Source organism: Sminthopsis crassicaudata, chromosome 2 (assembly GCF_048593235.1).
Source record: "Sminthopsis crassicaudata isolate SCR6 chromosome 2, ASM4859323v1, whole genome shotgun sequence".
In the NCBI taxonomy this organism is placed as follows: Eukaryota; Metazoa; Chordata; class Mammalia; order Dasyuromorphia; family Dasyuridae; genus Sminthopsis; species Sminthopsis crassicaudata.
Window position 1 is genome coordinate 377,249,167 of NC_133618.1, and position 22,200 is coordinate 377,271,366.

General features: G+C 35.8%; 1 protein-coding gene across 2 annotated transcripts in view; it reads left to right on the forward strand.

The window, feature by feature from the left end:
* Nucleotides 1-22,200, forward strand: part of CCDC85C (coiled-coil domain containing 85C) — a 182,867-nt gene that overhangs the window by 113,878 nt on the left and 46,789 nt on the right. For both annotated transcript variants that reach the window (XM_074291336.1, XM_074291337.1), the window contains exon 2: nucleotides 11,641-11,717. In XM_074291336.1, the coding sequence (XP_074147437.1) occupies nucleotides 11,641-11,717 (77 nt within the window). The remainder of the gene's footprint in view (nucleotides 1-11,640; nucleotides 11,718-22,200) is intronic.

The window sequence follows — 22,200 nt, forward strand, 5'->3', positions numbered from 1 at the left end:
TAGTAGTTAAAAGGTTCCTTATGACAAGAACCATACCAGTGCATCTTCTTCTGCCCCAGTTTTTGGACATCTCCATCAATTCAGTTGCAAGGAACTTCCTTCCCCAATTATCGTGTGTGTGTGTGTGTGTGTGTGTGTGTGTGTGTGTGTGTATGTGTGTATACATATATATATATATAACATTTTTATGTATTTTATATTTATATATATATCTGCCAAAAAATCTTCCTTTGCATAAATCTGGACATATTTTCCCAACCTGATACCTACTTACCTTTTTATCCTTATTAAACAGTGTTCCTTTTTGCACAGATATTGCTTCAGCCAAACAGTCTTTCTTACTGCTCTTCATACATGGTGTGATTACATCCATCTTTAGGCTATTTACACAGGCCTGAAATCCTTTGTTTTTCACGTCTGCTTCTTATAATTCCTAGTTTCCTTCAATACTCAAACATCACCCTCTAGGGAACCTTCAGGATCTCAACCATTTTTCATGGATTGTCTTGGCAGATAAGTGAGACCTATGAATCCCATCTCAGAAAGCTATTTATGGTCTACAATCATAAGAGAAGGAAATGTTAAATTTTAGTTAGAGGTTAATAAAAAGAAAGATGTGGGGTTTTGTTGTTTTTGTTGTTTGTTTGTTCGTTTTGCCAACCCTGTATCATAGTTTCTTAGAAATTTGTTCAGGGATCTCTTGGAGGAGAGGGGCAATTCATAGCCCTCCAGTTAAGAAACCTTGTTCTAGATGAAATCTTTCCTCATCCCTTCCAGCTTCTCCCAGCAAATTACCTCTTATCTATTTTGCAGCTATTAAGGATATAACTTTATTTGTATCTTTATTTGCCACAGCAAAATTAAGGTACTTGAGGTCATGGACTTCTGAATTTTGTCTTTGTATCCTGAATGCCTAGCACAATGCCTGGCAACAATCAAAACTTAATAAATGCTTCTAGACTGGTACCATTTATCTGCTCAATAATTTTTGTGTTTCCACTATATTCTGCACCCTTAGTTCACTGTGAAGACAGTCAACAAGCATCTAAGTGCTTACTGTGAGCCCGGGTCTATGCTGAGAATACAAGAAAAGCAAAAGGCTCTCCTCACTCTCAAGGAATTTACATTCTGGTGTGGGGATATGACATGCAAATAATTAGGCACATACAAAATACATGGAGTATAGATGGAAGGTAACCGGAGAGGGGAAATACACAGCAGCAGGGGGGGACAAGAAAGGCCTCCAGCTGAAGGTGGGATTTGAGTTAAACCAGTGATGCTAACAAGAGAAAGTGAGGAGAGAGAGCATTCTTGGTATTCGAGACATCCAGTGCGAAGGCATGGAGTCAGTCATCAACAAACGTTTGTTAAGCACATACTAAGTGACAGGCACTGTGCTAAGGGTGGGAATTTTCATGTTCGAGGAATAACAAGTATGGCTGTGTCATATAGATGTAGAAGAGGAGAATATAAAAATACCAGAGAGGTAGGAGGGGGCCTAGTTGTGAAAAAATTTAAGTAACAAACTAAGGATTTATATTGGATCTTAAAGATAATAGGGTGCTACTGGAATTTACTGAATAGGGTGATAATGGAGTGAGACCTATGCTAGGTATGCATTATAAAAATCACTTTGACAGCTAAATAAATGGAAGATGGTTTGGAGTAGAGAGAAATTTGAGACAAGAAGACCACAGAAGGCTATTCTAAGTACATTCTATTACACATTGAGGGGAATAGGGCCCCCAAGATCTGGAAAATCTGTGTAAATATTTTTGGCCCTCCCTTTGTACCAGAGAAAGTCTGAAATTTTTTTTTTTCCTTTTATGAGATATATATAGTACTTCATTATAAAATTTGGGCTAATAGTATGCAGCACATTTTATGCATTTCTGAGTTTCTAAACTTTTTCTATTATTTGTGGCTTACACAAAACTCCCCCAAAATTTCCATTTAATTTCTTATGCTCACCCACCGTATGTCAAAATTGAGATAGAGAAAGTAGAGATGTGGAAGGGATAACTTAGTCCTTTGCTCATGGTGATGAGATCTTGAAATAGGATGGTGACTCTGTGAATACAGATAAGGGAACTTGTAAAAGAGATTTTAGAAAAGTAAAAATGACCCATTTTGTCACTGGGATATGTGGGATGTGCAAAAAGGCAGGACCCAGATATGAAACTACCAAGAGCCCCAGCCAAAAAAAAAAAAAAAAAAAAAAAATGTTCTTTATAAAAGCCCTGATAAGAGTGTGATTTCTAGTATCCCACTGGGGTCTGTGGGGCCCCAGCAGAGAAAGAAGTCAAGTCCTGACAGGGGATTTTACACTGAGAAAACAGAGACCAGAACCTATATTAGAAACTAATGAGCATTGAGGCAGATAGTGGCACCTATACCATACACTCCATTCAGTTTAGCAGCAGCATTGGCATCCAAATCATCCATGAGAGCTGGAATAACTTACAATCTAACTGAGGTTGAAAATAAAACTAATAGAAGAAAACACTGAGCACAATGAAGAAATCTGTAGGTTTAAAGAAGCCTAAGAAATAAAACCCAAAGAAGATAATTTAGACATTGGACACACAACTATAAGCCCTGACAGCTGAAGAGAACATAATAGCTTGACTGCAGGATAAAGAAAGGAAGCAGGAGATTTAAAAAAAAAAAGAAATTGGAAATAATATGCAAGTTTGAGAGAAAAAACAAAGTTTAGGAGTGTATATGCATCAGCTTCTCATGGTGTCTTTACAAAAACTGACCATGAAATCTTATAAATAAAATGCCAAAAATTAAAAATTTTAAGCTCATCTTTTACAGGCAACAACACAGTTATTTCATTAAAATCAATAAAGAGCCTTTGAAAAGGAATCAAACTTAAAGGGAAATTAAATAATGTAATCCTAAAGAACTGGTAGATCAAAGGACAAATCATAGAAACCATAGATAACTTCATTAAAGAAGATGATAATATAGAGACAGTATACTAAAACTTTTGAGATGGAAGCACAGGAAAAATATACCTCTAAACACCCTCATCCACACACACCAAAAAGGATTATTCAGTAAATTAGATATGCCACTAAAAAAATTAGAAAAGAAAAAACCAAAACATCCTATCCAAATAAAAGAACAGAAAATGTAAATGAGAGTTAATGTTAAAATAATGCAATATAAATATCTCATTAAGTTGACATGAACTGTTTTTTTTTTTTCAAAAAGCTAGTAAAATATAAACTGTTAGCTAATTTGATCAGAGAGAGGAAAACCAATTTGCTAGTACCAAAATTTTAAAAGAACTCACAGTAAATGAAAAGAAAATAAAGCAAATTATTAGAAATGATGTGGCCCAATTATGTCAATAAAACAGATAACTTAAAGGATTTTTTACAATGGAACCAAGAAATAGAGAATTTAAATTACTCAATGGCATCAAAGAAATGGAATAAGCTGTGACTGAACTTCCCAAAAAACAACCCCAGTGACCAGATGTTTTTATTAGTGAATTCTATCAAACATCCAAAAAAACCCCAAACAAACAAACAACTCTGTCAACTAATTCCAATGTTACATAAATTATTTATGGAAACTCCTGGGAAAGTATAAAAATGCAGCACAAATTTAGGATTGTGAAATCAGAAACAAAAGACTATTAACATATTATTCATCTTAAAATTATAAATTGGTATTTCAGAGATTGAGTACAGTAGCCTTTATGAGATTTTACCTTATGTGTATAGGTGTTCATGGGGTCCAGGATCATTTGAGAAAGATATGATTACTTGGGAACATAAATATATATTTGAGCCATATTTACATTTTCTCCTATGGAGTATTTGCCCTACAATTTTTCCTAGATTCCTGGATTTCCTAGAATCTCAGAACTATATATGGCTTCTAAGATTATTAACTAATCCATCCTTTAAATTGAAGCAAGAGTCTTATCTACTAATATTACTGAAAAATGTTTCTCCAACCTCTGCTTGAAGAGCTCTCTGGTGATACTTCAATCTGAGACAGTCAATTCTACTTTAGGTTAGGTCTGATTGTAATAAAAGTTTTAATTTTTGTTTTTATTATAAAATCAATATCTGCCTTTACCCATGAATCCTGTTGCTTATTAATGACAAGTAGAAACAATCCTTACCCTTTGCCACATGTTAGCTACTTGAACAACTATCAGTGTTTTTTAATGATTCTCTTTTCTACTCTAAATATTGCAAATTTCTCAACTTATTCTTGTATGACATGGCTCTTAATAAAGGTTTATTGATTAATTTATTTTTGATTATTAACGAATTATGATAAATTAATTTTAATAGCAATTTATTATGCAGGTAAGTATTGAATATATTTTGGTTTATTTAAACCAGTGTATTCTATCTACTTTCATGTGTTACCTACAATCTTGATTTCTCCTCAAACAAAAGCTAAAATCTTTGAGCCATTGCTTCAAATGAGCTTGCAATATTCTTTTCTGAGACATTTGTTCAGCTACCTGATGCCTAGGTCCTTTTGACCACAAATCTGAGAGTTGGTCATAAACCTGTCAGAGACCTCATATTTATAATATGTATCTGATTTCAAAGGAAATTGGAGGAGAGAAGACAGTAGCCAGCAGGTTAGGAGCAGAGAGGGAATTTAACTGATTATTCATTCTGTCTGAGAGCCTTATAAAAGACTGAGTCAACATGGAATGGGCAGTCATCTTTCCTTGTGGGCCATAGAAAGAACTGGTAATTTAGAAAAACTAATTGGGTTTAGTGCTATCAGCACCTTTTCTACAAGAGTAGACAGAATTCTCATAGCTCACAAAAGTGATTTATCCAAATGGTCATTCTACTTCCCCAGGACATCTTGTTCATAGCTTATATTTCAGTTAGATTAGGCAGCTATTATCTTTTAGCAACTGTAAAGAAAAGAAAATCTGATCTTAGGTTTTAAAGGGAGCCACTTATTCTCATTTGAAGGGTTTTGTGTGTGTGTGTGTGTGTGTGTGTGTGTGTGTGTGTGTGTGTTTAAGAAAGAAACAGAGAGACAGAGAAAAATGTAAATTTTAGATGAGAGAATCTTCTTACAAGAATCAGGGATTGCCAGTAGAGATAGTTATTTGAGTTAATCCTTGAATGATGAGTAAGGGGATAAAAGCACTTTAAGAATAAGGAGCAACATGATCAAGAATATGGAGGCTATACATATATATTTATCAAACAAAAATAGGAGGTAGTGAGTTGTCCTCTTTGTTAGAAACAGGTTGAAATAAAGCTGTTAAGACACACCCACCCACACACATATGTGTGTGTATGTGTGTGTGTGTGTGTGTGTGTATATATGTGTGTGTGTGTGTGTATTTTTTTTTTTTTTTTAGCTTTTTATTGACAAAACATATGCGTGGGTAATTTTTCAACATTGACCCTTGCAAAAATTTCTGTTCCAACTTTTCCCCTCCTTCCCTCCACCCCCTCCCCTAGATGGCAGGTAGTCCCAGACATGTTAAATGTGCTACAGTATATGTTAAATACTATATATATATATAGATATAGATATAGATATAGATATAGATATAGATATAGATATATCTATATATATATATATATATATATATACACATATTTATACAGTTAACTTATTGCACAGGAAAGATCGGATTTAGAAGGAAGGTAAAAATAATCTGAGAAGAAAAAAACAAAAGTGCAAGCAAACTAACAGAAAGAGTAGAAATGTTATGTTGTGGGTCATACTCATTTCCCAGTGTTCTTTCTCTGGATGTAGCTGGTTCTGTTCATTACAGATCAATTGGAACTGATTTGGATCCTCTCATTGTTGAAGATGGCCATGTCCATCAGAATTGATCATCACGTAGCATTGTTGTTAAAGTATATAATGATCTTCTGGTTCTGCTCATTTCACTCAGCATCAGTTGATGTAAGTCTCTCCAAGCCTCTCTGTATTCATCCTGCTGGTCATTTCTTACAGAACAATAATATTCTATAACATTCATATACCACAATTTATTCAGCCATTCTTCAATTGATGGACATCCACTCAGTTTCCAGTTTCTGGCCACTACAAAGAGGGCTGCCACAAACATTTTTGCACATATGGGTCCCTTTTCCTCCTTTAAGATCTCTTTGGGATATAAATCCAGTAGAAGCACTTCTGGGTATGCACAGTTTGATCACTTTTTGAGCATAGGTCCAAATCACTCTCCAGAATGGTTGGATCCGTTCACAATTCCACCAACAACACATTAGTATCCCAGTTTTTCCACATCCCCTCCAACATTTGTCACTATCTTTTCCTGTCATCTTTGCCAATCTGAAGGGTGTATAGTCTTATCTCAGAGTTGTCTTAATTTGCATTTCTCTGATCAATAATGATTTGGAACACCTTTTCATATGGGTAGAAATAATTTCAATTTCATCATCTGAGAATTGTCAGTTCATATCCTTTGACTATTTATCAATTGGAGAATGGTTTGATTTCTTATAAATTTGAGTCAATTCTCTATATATTTTGGAAATGAGGCATTTATCAGAACATTTAACTATAAAGATGTTTTCCCAGAAGCTGTTAAGATATTGTAGTGCTGGGTTGTGGGGAGGTATTAAGTGCCAGCAAAGAGATCTTAAAGAGTTTTGAGCAGATTTATAAATAAGGAATATTAGTTTGTCATTGGCTTGAAGTATAGTATAGATGGGAGAGACAGTAAAGGAAAAAAGAAACTATTATAATTGCCAAAACAGTTAGTAATAAAAGCTTATACCAGAATAGGAAATAGAGAGGATGAAGTAGATTCAGAAGTTGAAAAATAAGATTTCAATAACTAATTGGGCAGCCATGTGGTATAGTGCTAAATCTAGAGTCAAGAAGACCTGATTCAAATCTGGCCTCATATACTTACTAGCTGTATAACCTAGGAAAAACACTTATCCCTGTTGACCTGTTTCATCATTTGTGAAATGGGCCAGATAAAGAAATGACAAACCACTCTAGTGTCTTTTCCGAGAAAACCCCAAATGGGGTCATGAAGAGTCAAATGACTGAACAACAAAAAACTGATCGAGGGGCAGTATACTACAGTGAATAGAGAACAGATCCTTGAAATTAGGAAGGTCTGGATTGAAATGATGCTTCTAACACACACTTGCTCCCTGTCACTGAGCAAATCATTTAACTTTCAGTGTTCTAAGACTCTTTAGTTGCAGGATGGTACAGACCTGCATTGGTAGAGGGAGTTTTCTCATCTGGAACTTCTCTGTGACAATAAAGGGAAGAGAAAAGAAAGAAGCATCAGGGTTCACACAGCAAGAAAATATTTATGGTCTTCCTAACTCTAGACCCAGTCCACTAACCACTGCACCACTCACTGTCCTATCTCCGAGAGAGATAAAAGAGAAAAAATAATGAAAAATGCCAGTTCTGAGAATATGAGAGAATGAATAGATGATGAAGTAAAGAAGAGAAGTAAAAACAGAGTTTTCTCAGACTTCTTAAGCTTTTGAAGCTATGGATTTCATCCCTCTTTGCATTGTGTAACTGAATGTGGGAGGCTGCAAAATTATGATTTATTATCATTAAATGTTTGATTTATATATCTATTTTATATATCTATATACTTACTTAAGGTCATGTAAAAATTTCTATGGTGAAAAGATGTCACGAGTGGAAAAAGTTTAAGATGCCCTGCTATAATATTCTTTATTCAAGCACCTATATTCTCTTCAGTAACTGTTGCAAGATTTAATTTCCATCTCAATTCTTCAAAAATAAATCAAGGATTATTAATCTCATTTTATGGACAAAGAAACTGAGGCTTAATGAGATCACACAGTGAATTAATGTCAGTTACTTGATCCATAAGCATTGTTTCCTTTTCTGCTAAGCCCTGTGCTATATATTGTGGGATTAAAAATGCAAAAGTGAGACAATCCCTGTTCTCAAAAATTTTTTTTTTTTTTTTTTTACTGGAGAATATGACATGCTAAAAGATGAATATATAAAATATAATCATTGGTGTATTGATAAATGTTTAAGAATCAGAACTTAAAAAAAAAAAACAAACCAGGTCCCCAGGACACATTTTAAGTTTGATTTGCATTAATATTTTCTCCATTACTCAAGTCTAGACAGTCAACAACACAATAATGCTCACACTGAAAATTTAATGATTATCTCTTGTGAGCAAACTCTAATAAACAAATGTAAAATACACAGTAATGGGCCTGGGGTAGTAACAACTGGGAGAGAGGAGTGTGGAAAGGAAAAGCCATTTAAAGCAAATGGCACTTGAGCAGAGGATTGGTGGGAGTTAGAGAATAAGTTTAGAACTGAGATTATAAAGGGGAAGTGGAGTGGAGAGAGTCTTTGGGATTACTGGGACCTGGAGTACCTGGAAAGTTTATGCTTTCTAGGGGTAATACTTAAATGCATTTGTCCCATTTGTGTCTGAGAAGGGAAATTCTACCTCAGCCACATTCTTCGAGGGTGAGGCCTGAGGAATATGGTCTCAGGGAAAAGGGAGACCTGTTTATTTAATTCCTCAACTGTGCCTAGCAGTAGGCTAGTGAGTCATTCACATTCCTCCCGACTGGTTGAGTGGAGAGTAGTTGAGTGAGGGGTGGGGTGGGGTGGGGTGGGGTGGAGTGAGGGGTGGGGTTAAATAAGCCTTTGGAAGAGTGGTACATCTAGCTTAAAAAAACAAAACAAAACAAAAAAAAAACCTGATAACTTGAAGGTCAGAAAGGCAAAAAAGAACTATTCTGAGAATGTGGTTTCTGATAAGGGAAAAACCAGCAGAGATTTGTCAGCTGTTTGTGTGAAGTTGCAGATTCTCAGTCATTCGCATTGGGACATTTAGTTGCTAGGCTACCCATTTGGCCCACTTCTTTCCCTTCCATCTTCCTCCCCTCCTCCACTCTTCCGCACTCCCCCAGGACGGCATAAAATCATGGGCTGTCAGAGAGCACCGGGACCAATCATCTAGAACCAAGACCCTCATTTTACTGAGGAGAAATTAAGAAAAAGGAATTGCCTGAGGTGAATGATGCCTTAGGGTCAGCCTAAAGACTTACATCCAGCTCTCTTAATTCCTTTTCCTGTACTCTTTTATTGTACCGTGTTGCTTGGTTTATTTTTGTTTGTTTTAAAGGCAAAAATATGTGCTTTGTGTTCTGTATTATTCTTCCTCCTCCATGTATAAATTTATCATTATCTTTTAAAATTTTCTTTATTACAAATTTTTATTTTCCCCAGGTACAGAATAAGTATAAATTTAAAGAGAGTATACACTAGATTTGCAGTCAGAGGACTTGGGAGTGATCCTTGGCTCTATCATTTGCTGCTTCTGTAGCCTACAGAATCCTATCCAACTTTAAATGAAAGATCTAGACAGTGGTCCTCAAACTTTTTAAATAGGAGGGCAGTTCCCTGTCCCTCAGACTGTTGGAGGGCCGAACTACAGTAAAAACAAAAACTCACACTCTGTCTCCGCCCCTCAGCCCATTTGCCATAACCTGGCTGGCCCCTTAAATGTCCTCAGCTGGGCCGCATCTGGCCGAACCTCTGATAGGATCTTGGAAAAAATTGCTTTACCTTTCTGCATCTCAGTTCACTCATCTGTGCATTTCAGGGATTGAGAGAAATGATCTCTGAAGACATGATCTAAAATACTTTGATCTTTCCTGAATGTGGGCAGTTCCCTTTCCTTTTCTGAGCTTCATCTATAGAAAGAGAGAGTTGGATTAAGTGTCTTTTTAGGCCCCTTTCTTTTCCTAAAGTTTCCTTGGAAAGTGTCATAATATAATCTTCTAGACTCAGAACCAGAAAGAACTGGGTTCAAATTCCATCACTGACATTTATTAGCTGAGTGATCATGGACAAGTGGATTAATCTTTCTCCACCTTTTTCCTCTTCTCTAAAACTGAGCTAATCATCCTTGATATGCCTTACTACTCTTCTGATGGGAGTGAGCACTATAGAAATTTATTCAGCACATGGCTAGTTGGTATATATCAGTTGTATATGAACGAGTCCTTTTTTTTTTTTTTTTTCTTTTTAAACAATTTATTTTTGTTTTCTGGCATCTTCTAGTTTTTCACAGGAATGGTCCAAAGCCAAGTCTTAATGCTTTCAAAAGTTCCTAAGGGAGCAAACATAATAATCTGGCCTTGGTTATGGGAAATGATATGAGAAGAGAGTTGGGAACTAATTATATGAAATTCACCTGCTTCAGGAGGAGAGGCTCTTTCCCTTTTTACTCTCCCTTCTTTATTCCTCTCCTCCTTGCTCCTGCTTTCTTCTTATCCTCAGTAAAGAGGTCATCTTTTAAAGACTTTTAGTTTTAATGTTTTACATGTGTCTGTGAGGGTCCCTTTAAGTTTTGAATATTCTCTTTCTATTATTTTTCCTCCAAAGTTCCCTCCTTCTCCCCTTATTTTGTTGCCTTCTAGTCTAATTATTCTCTGTCCCTTTCTTCTCCCTCTCCCCCTTCTTATCTTCTTTTCTCTTTCTCTTCCTTCTCCCATTTTCCTCTCTTACTCCTTTTTAATTCTCACCATTTCTGGGATTGATGTTATACAACAATTATTCTTATATCTTCATCTGAAAACTGGTTTGTTGTCTGAACTGAGAAGATAGACAAAGCAATAGGATGGGACATGGGAAGTGAATATTTAGTCTACTATTGTGATTTTATTGCAAAAAGTACTTGAAATAGTCAAAAAAATCTTGTTTGTCTCATGGAGAATAGATTTAATTTTCTTTTGTGTAAGTTTCTTTTTTTAGCCTTGATTCATACATCAGAGTATCATTGTATATAGAGTGTTAGCTCTGGAGGTTGTTGTAGAATTTTAGAAAATAATATGCCAGAGCTGAGAAAGGTCACAGAATCAGGGGACATAGAATATCAGAGCTGGAAGGGACCTAAGAAGTATAAATCCTAGTTTGCCATAAGTTGGAGATGTAGGTATATCAGAGAATATCAGAGCTTAAAGGGAAGGGGGTAGAATTATGAAATGTCAGAGCTAAATAAGATTTTAGAATCATAGAACTTAGACTCATTTATCAGAGTTCATAGATCATCTATTTGGTTCATCCTTTCAGAACTTGAAGGCAAAGAAGTAAAATGATTTGTCACAAGTCACATAGCTACAAACTGATAGAACTAGGAATAGAATTCATAACTCCTGGCTCTCAGTCCAGGACTCTTCCTATTTATATTGTAATCCTTCATATCTGGAGAAGCTGAGAGGCTTAGCTTAGGGGAAGATGCATAAGTATCTCAGCCAGGATTTCTGCAGTAGTATTGGTTCTTGTGACCATATTAGGCAGTAAAAACTAATATTTACAATATATAAATATTATGCTTTAAAAAGCATCCTGTCATTTCATTAGAATATGTCTGTATGGTGGGAAGGGCAAATAATCATCATTTAAAAAATGGGGATATGAATACTAGAAAGGGAAACCAACTCCATTACCATCACAAGTCTAACATTCTTCAGAGCCAGAATCCACTCTCTCAGTTCATACACTCATACCCTTATGTATACCTTGTGGAAATTCTGTGTTGATGGGACAGCAGTTGATTTGGCCAGAAGTTAACATGTTTTCTCCCTTTCTCTCTTTTTGTCTTTCAAGACTCCTCTTGCAATTACATCAGACAGTTGGAAACAAAGGTGAAACTGCTTGAGGATGACAACAAGCTTCTCTCTCAGGTATGGCTAGAACTGTCAATCCATGTTGCATAAGTATGTTGATGTATTTTTTTCCCATGAATAGTACTATATAATATCTCCATGACTTCTCACTCCTTCCTTTTTTCTTTCCTTCTTTTCTTCTTTCCTTCCTACTTCCCTTCTTCTTTTCTTTCCTCCTTCCTTCTTCCTTTTCTCCTTATCCTTCCCTGCTTTTCTTCTTTTCCTCCTATTCTCCTTTCCTCTCTATCCTCCCTCCCTCTTTCTTTCTCTCTCTTTTTTTATTCCCCCTCTTCCCCTTCCCTTTTTTTAGTTACTCTTCTTTCCTCTTTCTCCCTCCTCTCTAACCAGTTTCTTCTACCCAAGATTATCACTCTTACTTAGAGGTAAAAGAGAAAAGGGAAATCTATTTCCAACATGATGCTTATATGCTTTTCAATGAAAATTTTTATTTAATCCTCACAAGAATGGGGCATGGAAGAAGGTATGGCCTCATTTCTAGTGGAAAGGAAATTGAGTTTGAGAGATAGGGTGCAACCTGTCCAAAGTCATGTAGTTAATCAGTAAACATTTATTAAATGTCTACTGTATGTAGACATTGCTAAGTGCTGAGCCTACAAAGAAAGGTAACTCATAGTGTTAGGCAGTAAAATTAAACAAAAGCTAAATCCTAAGGCTCTCTAGTGTCACAGTGCAGGAACAGGAGGTAGGTATGAAGAGCAATCTTGAAGAGGAAGGAGCATATTTAGAATCAAAACATTTAAATTAATTGTTTCACAGTTTTAAGATGAAGGGGCCAGAATTTTGCCTTGTTGTTCTCTTTATCGTTTTCTCTTGCCCTCTCTGTGTTATCTGTCTTTCTGTTGTTTTTTTTTTTTCCTTCTCTTTGAGATTTCTAAATTCAGCTTTCTAACTTTGATGTTCTAAGTTTTGATTTTCACTCCTGATTTTCCAGACTTTTCTCCACTGTGACTTAGCAGCTTTTTCACCTTTCATTTTATGGAAAGGATCCAGATCAGCCATGTTCTCTTCTTTATTCTTCAATGGATTCCATTCCTACATCTATAGACTTCTTTCTCCATCATAACCTCTGCCCTTTCTCTCCCAATCCCTTAGATCCCGGCACTTTCAGTTTCTTTTTATGTTGTTTTTCCTCATTAGGTAAGCTCTTTGAGGGCAGGGACCTTCATTCTTTTTTTGCTTGTGATTAAAATGACAAAGTGAAGGGTACAAATGGTGAGATGCAGAGCAGGGTCTGCATCTGGCTAAATTGTTTAGTCAAGGAGGAAGAAGAAGAGAATATTCTTACCATGTGATTCAAAGAAGTTATTATTGAGAAGATGCTACCTGAGCTCTGAAGGCTGTGTGAGCCTGGCTAGGCCTGAGAATTAGTGTGGTGGTCATTTCAGTTTCAGGCAGTGGAAACAGTGGAAAAGGGAAGGGCCTTCTTGCAGTATGTCTACAAGATAGTGAGGAAATTGGCCTATTTGGAGTACTGAGTTAGTGTCAAAGAGTATCAGTTGCAGAGCGACATTGGATGATATAGACAGGCCCTAGGCTTAGAGGGAAAAACTGAATGCAAACATTTTGTAGGGACCTGCTGGATGCAAAATCGTGTATTAGGCTCTGAGAACATATAAAGATAAAGACTAACTAGTCACAGATTGTAAACTTTGAGGATATCAACAGAATGAGGATTAGTGCTCATCAGGAGGCAGATTTCAGGTGCAAATAGGGAAAAAGTCACCAACAATTAGAGCTGGCCCAAATGCAATGGGCTTCTTCATGAAGAAATGGTTCTTTCTTATTGGAGTTTTTCAGGTGGAGAGTGGATGACCTTGTGTTGAAAGTGTTACACAATGGATTCCTTTTAAGGCCTGGCTTGGCCTAAGTGGCACTGGACATCATTTGAGAGCTCTGGAAAGGGAAAATCACTTTAGACTGGGGTAGTCTGAAGAAAGTGGAATCTGAGCTAGGATCTGAATTACCCATAATTCATGGATGAATACAATTCACTCTTCTCCCAACAACCTTGTGATATAGGTAATGTAAGTATAGAAGACTTAACATTATATACTTAAATACATATATAATGTAAGGTGTGTGTGTCAATGTGTGTGTGTGTGTGTGTGTGTATATAAATATTCAATACTTATAGATGAGGCATTTGATGCTCAAACAGAGTAAATTACCCACATTCTTGATGTCCCTTGAGGCTTTAGTACTATGATACAGAGAGAGATCCCATCTCAAGGCCTTTCAGAAAAAAAAACAAAACAATTTTTATTTAAAACAATTTTATAATTTTTGAGTTCCAAATTTCTTCTTCTTAAGTCCTTTGGGATTGTCTTGAATCATTGTATTGCTGAGAACAGCTAAGTCATTCACAGCTGATCATTATACAATATTGCTGTTACTATATTGTTCAGAATGATTCTGGAAAGAGCTGAGAGGCAAATCAAGGAGAGAGCTTAATACAGCTTAGGTGGAGGAACTGAAGTGAGCTGGAGAACATCTCAAATCTAGAAAGCATAAAAAAAGTGATTACTACCTTCCTACTTACTTATTATATACATAGGTGGTATCTGTCACTATTTGCATACTGAGGACCAGATTTCTCTTTTTCTCTACCTCTTGAAATCCTTTTGTTTCAAGGCCCAGATATTGTCCCTTCCATGAAACTTTTTTTATCTTTTTCCTATCCTTCCTCTTGAGATTTTCTTAGAGTAGCAAGAATTTTTTTCTTTGTTCCTTTTGAATCCAACCTTAAATTATCTTTGTAATGACCTATTCCTTATTAGATTGAAATCCTCTTCAAGGCAGGAGGAATTTTACTCTAGTGCTGACTGTAATCTTTTGTACATAATAGGTGCTTAATAAATGTTTGTTGTATTAATACTTTTCTTGTATGTTCAGTTTTACTTATAATTCTTATTTATTTCTTCTGTTAGATTGTAAGCTCATTAAGGGCAGGAATTTTTTTTTTTTAATGTTTTCTTAATTTAATTCCTGACACAGTAAGTGCTTGATAAATGCTTGTTAATAGATTGATTAGATGACCTCAAAGTCCTTTCCAGTTCTCTCATTGATTCTAAGATCCCTTTCATCTCTTGCCCTAAGCTAATAGTTCTCAAGATCCAATGAGAGTGAAGACCAATTCTTAACCAGGTTTTATATAATCTCTCCTAGAACCTGATATAGTTATCTTTACACAGTAGGTGCTTACTAAGTATTTGTTGGCTGAATGAATGAGTAGCTTTTTGTAAGATCCTTTCCCCTTTCTAACATTCCATGCTCTGAAATTCCAAGCCCAGCTCCCACAGACTGTTCTATGATTCCCAGAAGCCTTCTGCCTCTGACATTCTCTATTCTACTGTTCTAAACTAGGTGAAGGGAGTCATAAGTGGTTGCTTCAAGGCAGAGTTCTTGCGTCTCTTGGCCTTCAATGCTGCATCCATTCCCTGTGCCAGGCTGTGTGCCCTCTCTCTTATTTTGAGAGAAAATTACAAGCGACTCTTGCTCTTTTGTAAGCTTTGCTTTTGGGGTACAATAGCTGTTTCATTTATTAGCCCAGCAGGGGAGTCAGCTGGAGTGAATAACCACAATGTGGACTCCAATATCAATTACAGTCTCCCCGGGGGGATGGCTTAGAAAATTCGACGGAAAAATAACATGTATGGGGACTTGGGATGAATCACTTGGAGGAAGCAGCTGTGTTGATGAAATTTTTAGGCAGAGATGAGAAAGACAATACAAAAGGCAATACAGTAATTTGGGCTGTGAACACCCCAGTGTATTTTTAATTAAAACTATTTTGGTGTTAAATAGAGGCCACACTGAAAAAAAAAAAAAAGCCCTCATGGAGGAGCTGCTTTCTATTTTCTTACCCAAAATCCCACATCCCATCTACCCTTAAGGTATTAGAGAATATATATATATATATTTTTTTTGTTATTCACTCTTACCTTTCTTTGATGGAAACGTTAACTGCTCGATTTGACCTGTGATGGGGTAGAGGTAGAGGCAGAGGGGCTGTTAAGAAGTAGGTTAAATGAGAAAATATTCTGGTCAGGAGTTCATTCCTGGTCCTGATACTATTGCGATCTGGCCTTAGATGGGCAAGTCACTTAAATTGCTCCAGTCTATTTCCTTTGCAGACTAGGACTAATTGGGCCCCTAAGATTACAATCAAGTAAAGTTTCAAGTTAGCCAACATTTGACTGATTTGGCTAGCATTTTATTGCAGAAGCCAGTTTCTGATAAGACTCATCATTAACTTTTTGAGTGAGTGGGGGTAAATCATTAAACTTTTCTGGGCCCCAGTTGCCTCATCTATAAAATAAGTTGGACTAAAAACCCTCTAAGGAGGTTTCCAGTTTTAAATCTGGGATCCTATGGTTTCTGACCAAGGTCTGATGTTGATAATCCTTCTATAATTACAAAACTCCCAACTCTGAAATTTTATATTCTGTGATTGTAAAGTTATTTCCAGTTTATACATCCTCTGTTTTATAACTTTGTGGTCAATGTCCTTTATTGCCTATATAATACAGATTTGTGAGGTTGTTTTTTTTTGTTTGTTTGTTTTGTTTTGTTTTGTTTTTTGGGTTTTGTTTAGTTTTGGTTTTTGTTTTTTTGTTTTGTTTTGTTTTGTTTTGTTTTGTTTTGTTTTGTTTTGTTTTGTTTTTTGGTCCAACACTGATTAATTGCCCTTCATAAGCTGACACTGCCTTTTTTTTTTTTTTTTTTTTAGATTTATACTAAACTCCTTCAAAAAGTCTCTGCTATTCTCAGACAGCATTCTCTGTGTATCTGTGATATATTGCTCATGTTGTTTTCTATGTCTCAATTGTTTTCCTTCTACCTCTTTGCCTTTTGAAATCTTAGCCATTCTTTAAAGTTTAGTTCATTATAAAGAGCATTCCATGAACAAATCTACTTAGTCATGATCTTTCTCCCTTGAACTTCATCCATTTACACTTATTTTATTTACCTCGGATCATAAAACCTCAGAGTTAGAAGTCATCTAATTTAACTCATCTCCAACCATGAATCCCTTCTGCATTCCTGACAAATGGCCATATAACCTCCTCTTGGGGAACTATCACAACTGGTGTTTAGTGGTTTTCACTCCTTGCCCAGGGGCACATACCTATTAAGTGTCTGGGGCACATTAAAAATTGTTTCTAACCTACCAGTGCGTTAAGCTTCATGAGTCTGCTTGTAAGGCAATTTTTCTGCCCATCCTTCTCCTCACCAAAGTCCTACATACAGAGGAGTAATAGGCGTAACCACTGGGCAAGCCAACCAAAGACTGCTTCCCAAAGTCAAGCTAAAACTCTAATATTTACTGCCCCAGCTCATTTTTACAGATGAAGAAACTGAGTCAAACAGGGTTAAGTGACTTCCCCCATGCTCACACAGCTAGTAAATGTCTGAGACCAGATTTGAATTTGGTAAGATGAATCTTACTTCCTGGCAATATTGCTTTTCAAATATAATATTCAGAATTGGATACAGTGATTTAGATAGGGCCCTGACATGAATACAGTTCAATGGGACTATCATTTCCATGCTCTGTGCTTATATTAATATAAATGAAAGTCTTCATAATTTTTAATTGCCATATTACACTCTTTATTCAAGTGAACTTGTTACCCAAGTCCACATCTCATTTTCATTGAAATATTATCTAGCTTTGAGGACTCCTTTGCATAGGTCTTTACATAATTCCTATTGAACTTTATTTCATAAGTTGAAAGTTGCTGATATTCTTTTGGTTTCCTTTTTGTGAAATTAATAAAGCCCTAGATTGTTGTTGTTTTTCTGTTCCTTTGATATCTGAAGGAAAAGAAGTGGTCCTTCAACACCCTCACATTTTGTCACTCCCTATCTGATCTCCTTTACAAGCATTTGGCCTAGTTTACTTTCTTTATCCCTCTTTGTTCTGTTAAGTGTTAAGAACATTTGGGACTGTGATGTTAATAGCCTAAGTGTGATGGTTCTACTCTTCAAAATATTTGTTTTAAAAAAATCTTTGCAGATCTTCTCCCCCCCCCCCTTTTTGTTTTGTTTATTTTATTTTTGTTTTGTTTTCTTGACTTTGCTTAGGTGGATCTCTCATTAAATTTGTTTTAGCCCCCACTGTTTCTGAAGATATACTGCTCATAATATATATAATCATCCTTCTTAGGTTTTGCAAATAAACATATCTTAAGCTTGCAAGAGAGAAAAATTACTTGTAAATAATTCAACTGTTAAATTTGAGCTATCAGGAGAGATAGAAGTGGGTCCTTAGCATAGTGGATGAATCCTGTGGAGAAATTATGGGAGAATATGAACAAGAATAACACAGGATCAGTGGATTAGTAAAGATTGCAAGTTTCTTCACATGTTATGATCACATTCACAGATCCATTTGAGAACAAACTTTATCATATTAAATTTGTTCTTTTAGCCTTAGTCTTTTGAATCACATATAATGTGTAATTTTGTATTATGGTTATTTTTATATGTGCTCTTTTCCCCCTTAATAAACTTAAACCCTGAGAATGTATATAGAAGCATTATTTTGCTTGCAGTTTATTTCTCTTTCTGGAGGCAATGCTTCCTGTAGGAAGCTGTGTACATAGTATTTACTGATTGGTTGGAATTGAATTTTCAAGTCTCAAAGCTGGCATGCTATGTTCCATAGTGTGGGAAGTGAAATTAATATATTAACGATGAAAGAACACTGACTGCAACATCTGAAGATTTGGGTTCAAATTCTACAGCTAATGTTAAACCTACTTAATGTTACTCCAAGCAACTTTTTTAACAGGCCAGAAACAGCCAGAAACACAATGTGGTGTGTATATTGGGTAAGAGCGGCTGGACTTGGAGTTAGAAAAATCTGTTCAAATCTTGCCTCAGGATATTTACTAGCTATGTAACCCTCTGTAAATCATTTAACCTAACCTCAGTTGTCCCATCTTTAAAATGGGGATAATAATAACACCCCCCTCACAGGATTGTTGTGAGGATCAGATGAATAACATGTATACTGTGCTTTGTAAAACTTTAAGTGCTATACAAATGCCAACTATTGCTATAAGTTATTATTTGCATAATGAAGAAATTGTACTTGCAAAACTTCTGGCTCTAGGTACTCTTTTCCGTAGCTGTCTGAATTCAGGACATATGACATATTGTTAAGCTGAACTGATGCTAAAAACCTTTGCAGCTTTGTGAGACATACCAGAGCTTCTGTTCTCCTGAAAGTAGCATTTCTGAGCTCATCAACCCTTTTATTCCCCAGTGAGCCATTAGAAGAGGTCTTTAATGGAAGAACACTTGAGCTACAACTCAGATTGCCTTATTTGTATTCCTGAGGAAGTTCCCCATCTCTTTTAATTATTTATTTTATTTCTTACATTGAATAATAATGCTGACAGTTAAATATTTTCACGAATGAAATTTTATACCTCTGCTAATGCCCTAACGGTCTCTTGCCAATTACTAAACTTCCTCCACACTGTTGGTTAAGAGCTCTAGTTTCTAGCACTCCAGTACACACCCACAGATTTGTCTCAGCACTAGATCTAGAGCTACAAGACATCCTAGAGGTCTTCTTGTTCAACTTCATTGTTATTTTACAATTGAGGAAACTGAGGCATAGTGAGATTAATTGATTTGACCCAGGTCACATGTCTTCATTCTCCTTTTCTCTAGTATCTTCCTAACCAGGCAAAAAGCAAGAATGTGATAGACTTTGGCAGGTCTTAAGTGACTCTGAGTTGGAAGGATCCTTAATGATCATTTATGCAACCTCCTACTCAAAGCAGAAATCTCCTTACAGTATTTCCTACCTGTTTGTCCAGTTGCAAACATCCCTAATATATCCCAGGATGTACAGACCTTGCTGTCTTTTATTGGAGATTTCCCGGAGTTAGAAAGTGATTGCCCTGTTCAGTCATTTTCAGTTGTGAATGTCTAATAGAGACTCCATTTGGGGTTTTCTTGGCAGAAATACTGGAGTGGTTTGCCATTTCCTTTTCCAACTGATTTTTATAGATGAGGAACTGAGGCAAATAGGGTTAAATGATTTGTTTAGATTCTCATAGCTAGTAAATGTCTGAGGCCAGATTTGAACTCAACTTTTCCTGATTTCAAGTTTGGAACTTTTATCTACTGTATCATCTAGCTGCTCCAGTGATTGCAAAGTGCAAATTTTAGTTCAATATAGGTACTTCCCTTAGACTTGGATCAATTGATTTTCACTCTAGGTTTAGAGCTACAAATGAATCCAATCTCATTTTCCCATGACAAATCTTCAGATTCCTAAAAATTTGATATGCTACTCAACAATTTATTACTCCCTACCACTCTTCTCTTCCATAGTCTTCAGTTTCAGTCCAACCAAAAAAGCATTTATTAAGCACCTACTTTGCGCAAGGGCATTGTGCTAGGCACTGGAGATACAAAGACAAAACCTGAAAAAGAAAAAATGTCTTTCTTTAAAAGAGGTCTCATTGCATGGGGGGGGGGGGGGGATATAAATATAAGTAGGTAAGTGTTGTTCTTCAGTCATTTCAGTTGTGTCCAACTTCTCATGGTCCCATTTGAGGTTTTCTGGGCAAAGCTACAGGAATAATTTGTCATTTTTTTCTCCCTTTTTTTATTTTTTATTTTTTTTATTTTTTATTTTTTTATTTTTATTTTTTTATTTTTTTTGGATGAGGAATGGAGGATGACTTGCCCAGGCCAGACTTGAACTCAGGAAGATGTGGGGATTGCTGATTGTAAGCAAAGTGCTAGAGTTGAGAGGTTTTTTAGCAGTAGCTCTGTTCATCCTACACTAAGAAATAAAAGCAAAAAGTCCCCATATTCATAGAGAAGAAAACAGAAACAACCCACCACAAAAGAAATCTTAGAGAAAGAAATAAATGAAAACCAATTCACTATCCTGTCACTCCAGATAGTCTTGTGGCAAGAGCCATCCCTAGTCCATTTCTATACAGTTAACTGTCTTGGTTCTTGCCATCTTAGACACCTGGCTTTGCATTTTCCAAAGGGGAAACTCTTCTCCAAGTTAAAGATCATGGATTAGATGAATTCTTATTTTGTTTTTAAGTTTCCTTTTTATTGTTATGAATTTGACAAGCCTTTTTCTTTTCTTTTTTAAATGACCATTCTTCATACAAAGAACAGAAAGGCCTGAAATTAAATTGCAACTCTGTACTAGGTATAATTTATTTTTTAAAGTGTATATTTCAAATTTAATGTGTTATTTCAGACACTGCCCTGCTTGTGAGTGTCCTCTTCTGAATTTTCTTCTACTCTCTTCTGTGTATTTTTAATGATTCATTGATGCTTTTTTAGTTCTTTTCTTCCCTTTTTTTTGGGTAACACTATAACAAGCCTCTCTCCCTCCCCTTAACTCCGCCCCCACCAAAGTCCTCTCAAATAACAAATAAAAATACTTAAGCAAAATAAAGCCACACATTGTCTATGACTGAAAATGTATTTTTCACTCTGTACCAGTTCTTTACCATTTGCTAGCCAAGAGGTGGGAAGAATGATTCATCATTAGTCTATTAAAATCATGATTTCTCTTTGCATTAATAATGATTAAGCCTTCTATAATTGTTTTTCTTTACCGTGTTACCCTTGTATAAATTGTTCTTCTGTTTCTGCTTGCTTCATTATACATTGGTTCATATATGTCCATCAAGATTTCTCTGAATCTGTCCTTTTCATCATTAGTTGTATATAGTACAACAATATTCTATTGCATTACTATGCCATAGTAATTTTTCAATCATTGTCCAACTGATTGACACCCATTTTGTTTTCCAATTCCTTGATCCAACCCAAAAATACTAATATAAATGTTTTTGTACATAAAAATCTTTCTCTAGGGGGCAGCTAGGTGGTGCAGTGGATAGAGCACTAGCCTTGAATTCAGGAAGACCTGAGTTCAAATGTGGTCTTAGACACTTGACACTTCCTAGCTGTGTGACCCTGGGCAAGTCACTTAACCCCAGCCTCAGGGAAAAAGAAAGAAAAAAAAAATCTTTCTCTTCTCTCTAACTTTGACCTTTTTGGGTGATGTTTCCAGTAGTTGTATTATTCCATCAAAGTAGAGGCAGTTTGTTCTTTAGATTAGTTTCAAAATGTATTCCATGGTGCTTAAACTGATTTACAATTCCATTAACAGGAATTAGTATGCCTGTATCCTCATAAAACTTACAATAATCATAATTTTCCTTTCTTTATCTTTCATTTATTCATTCATTCAGTTCTCTATTTATTTATTTGCTTACTTATTTATTTGTTTCTGTCTGTCACTCAATTGGGGTTAGAAAATCAGGCTGGATTTGAAATCAGGTCCTCTTCACTTCAGGGCTCTATCCACTGCACCATCTAGCTGCTCTTTTCTGTATCATTTTAGCCAATCTGATGGTTGTAAAGTGTGATCTTAGAATGTTTTAAATTTGCTTTTTTCTTATTTGGATTTTTTTCT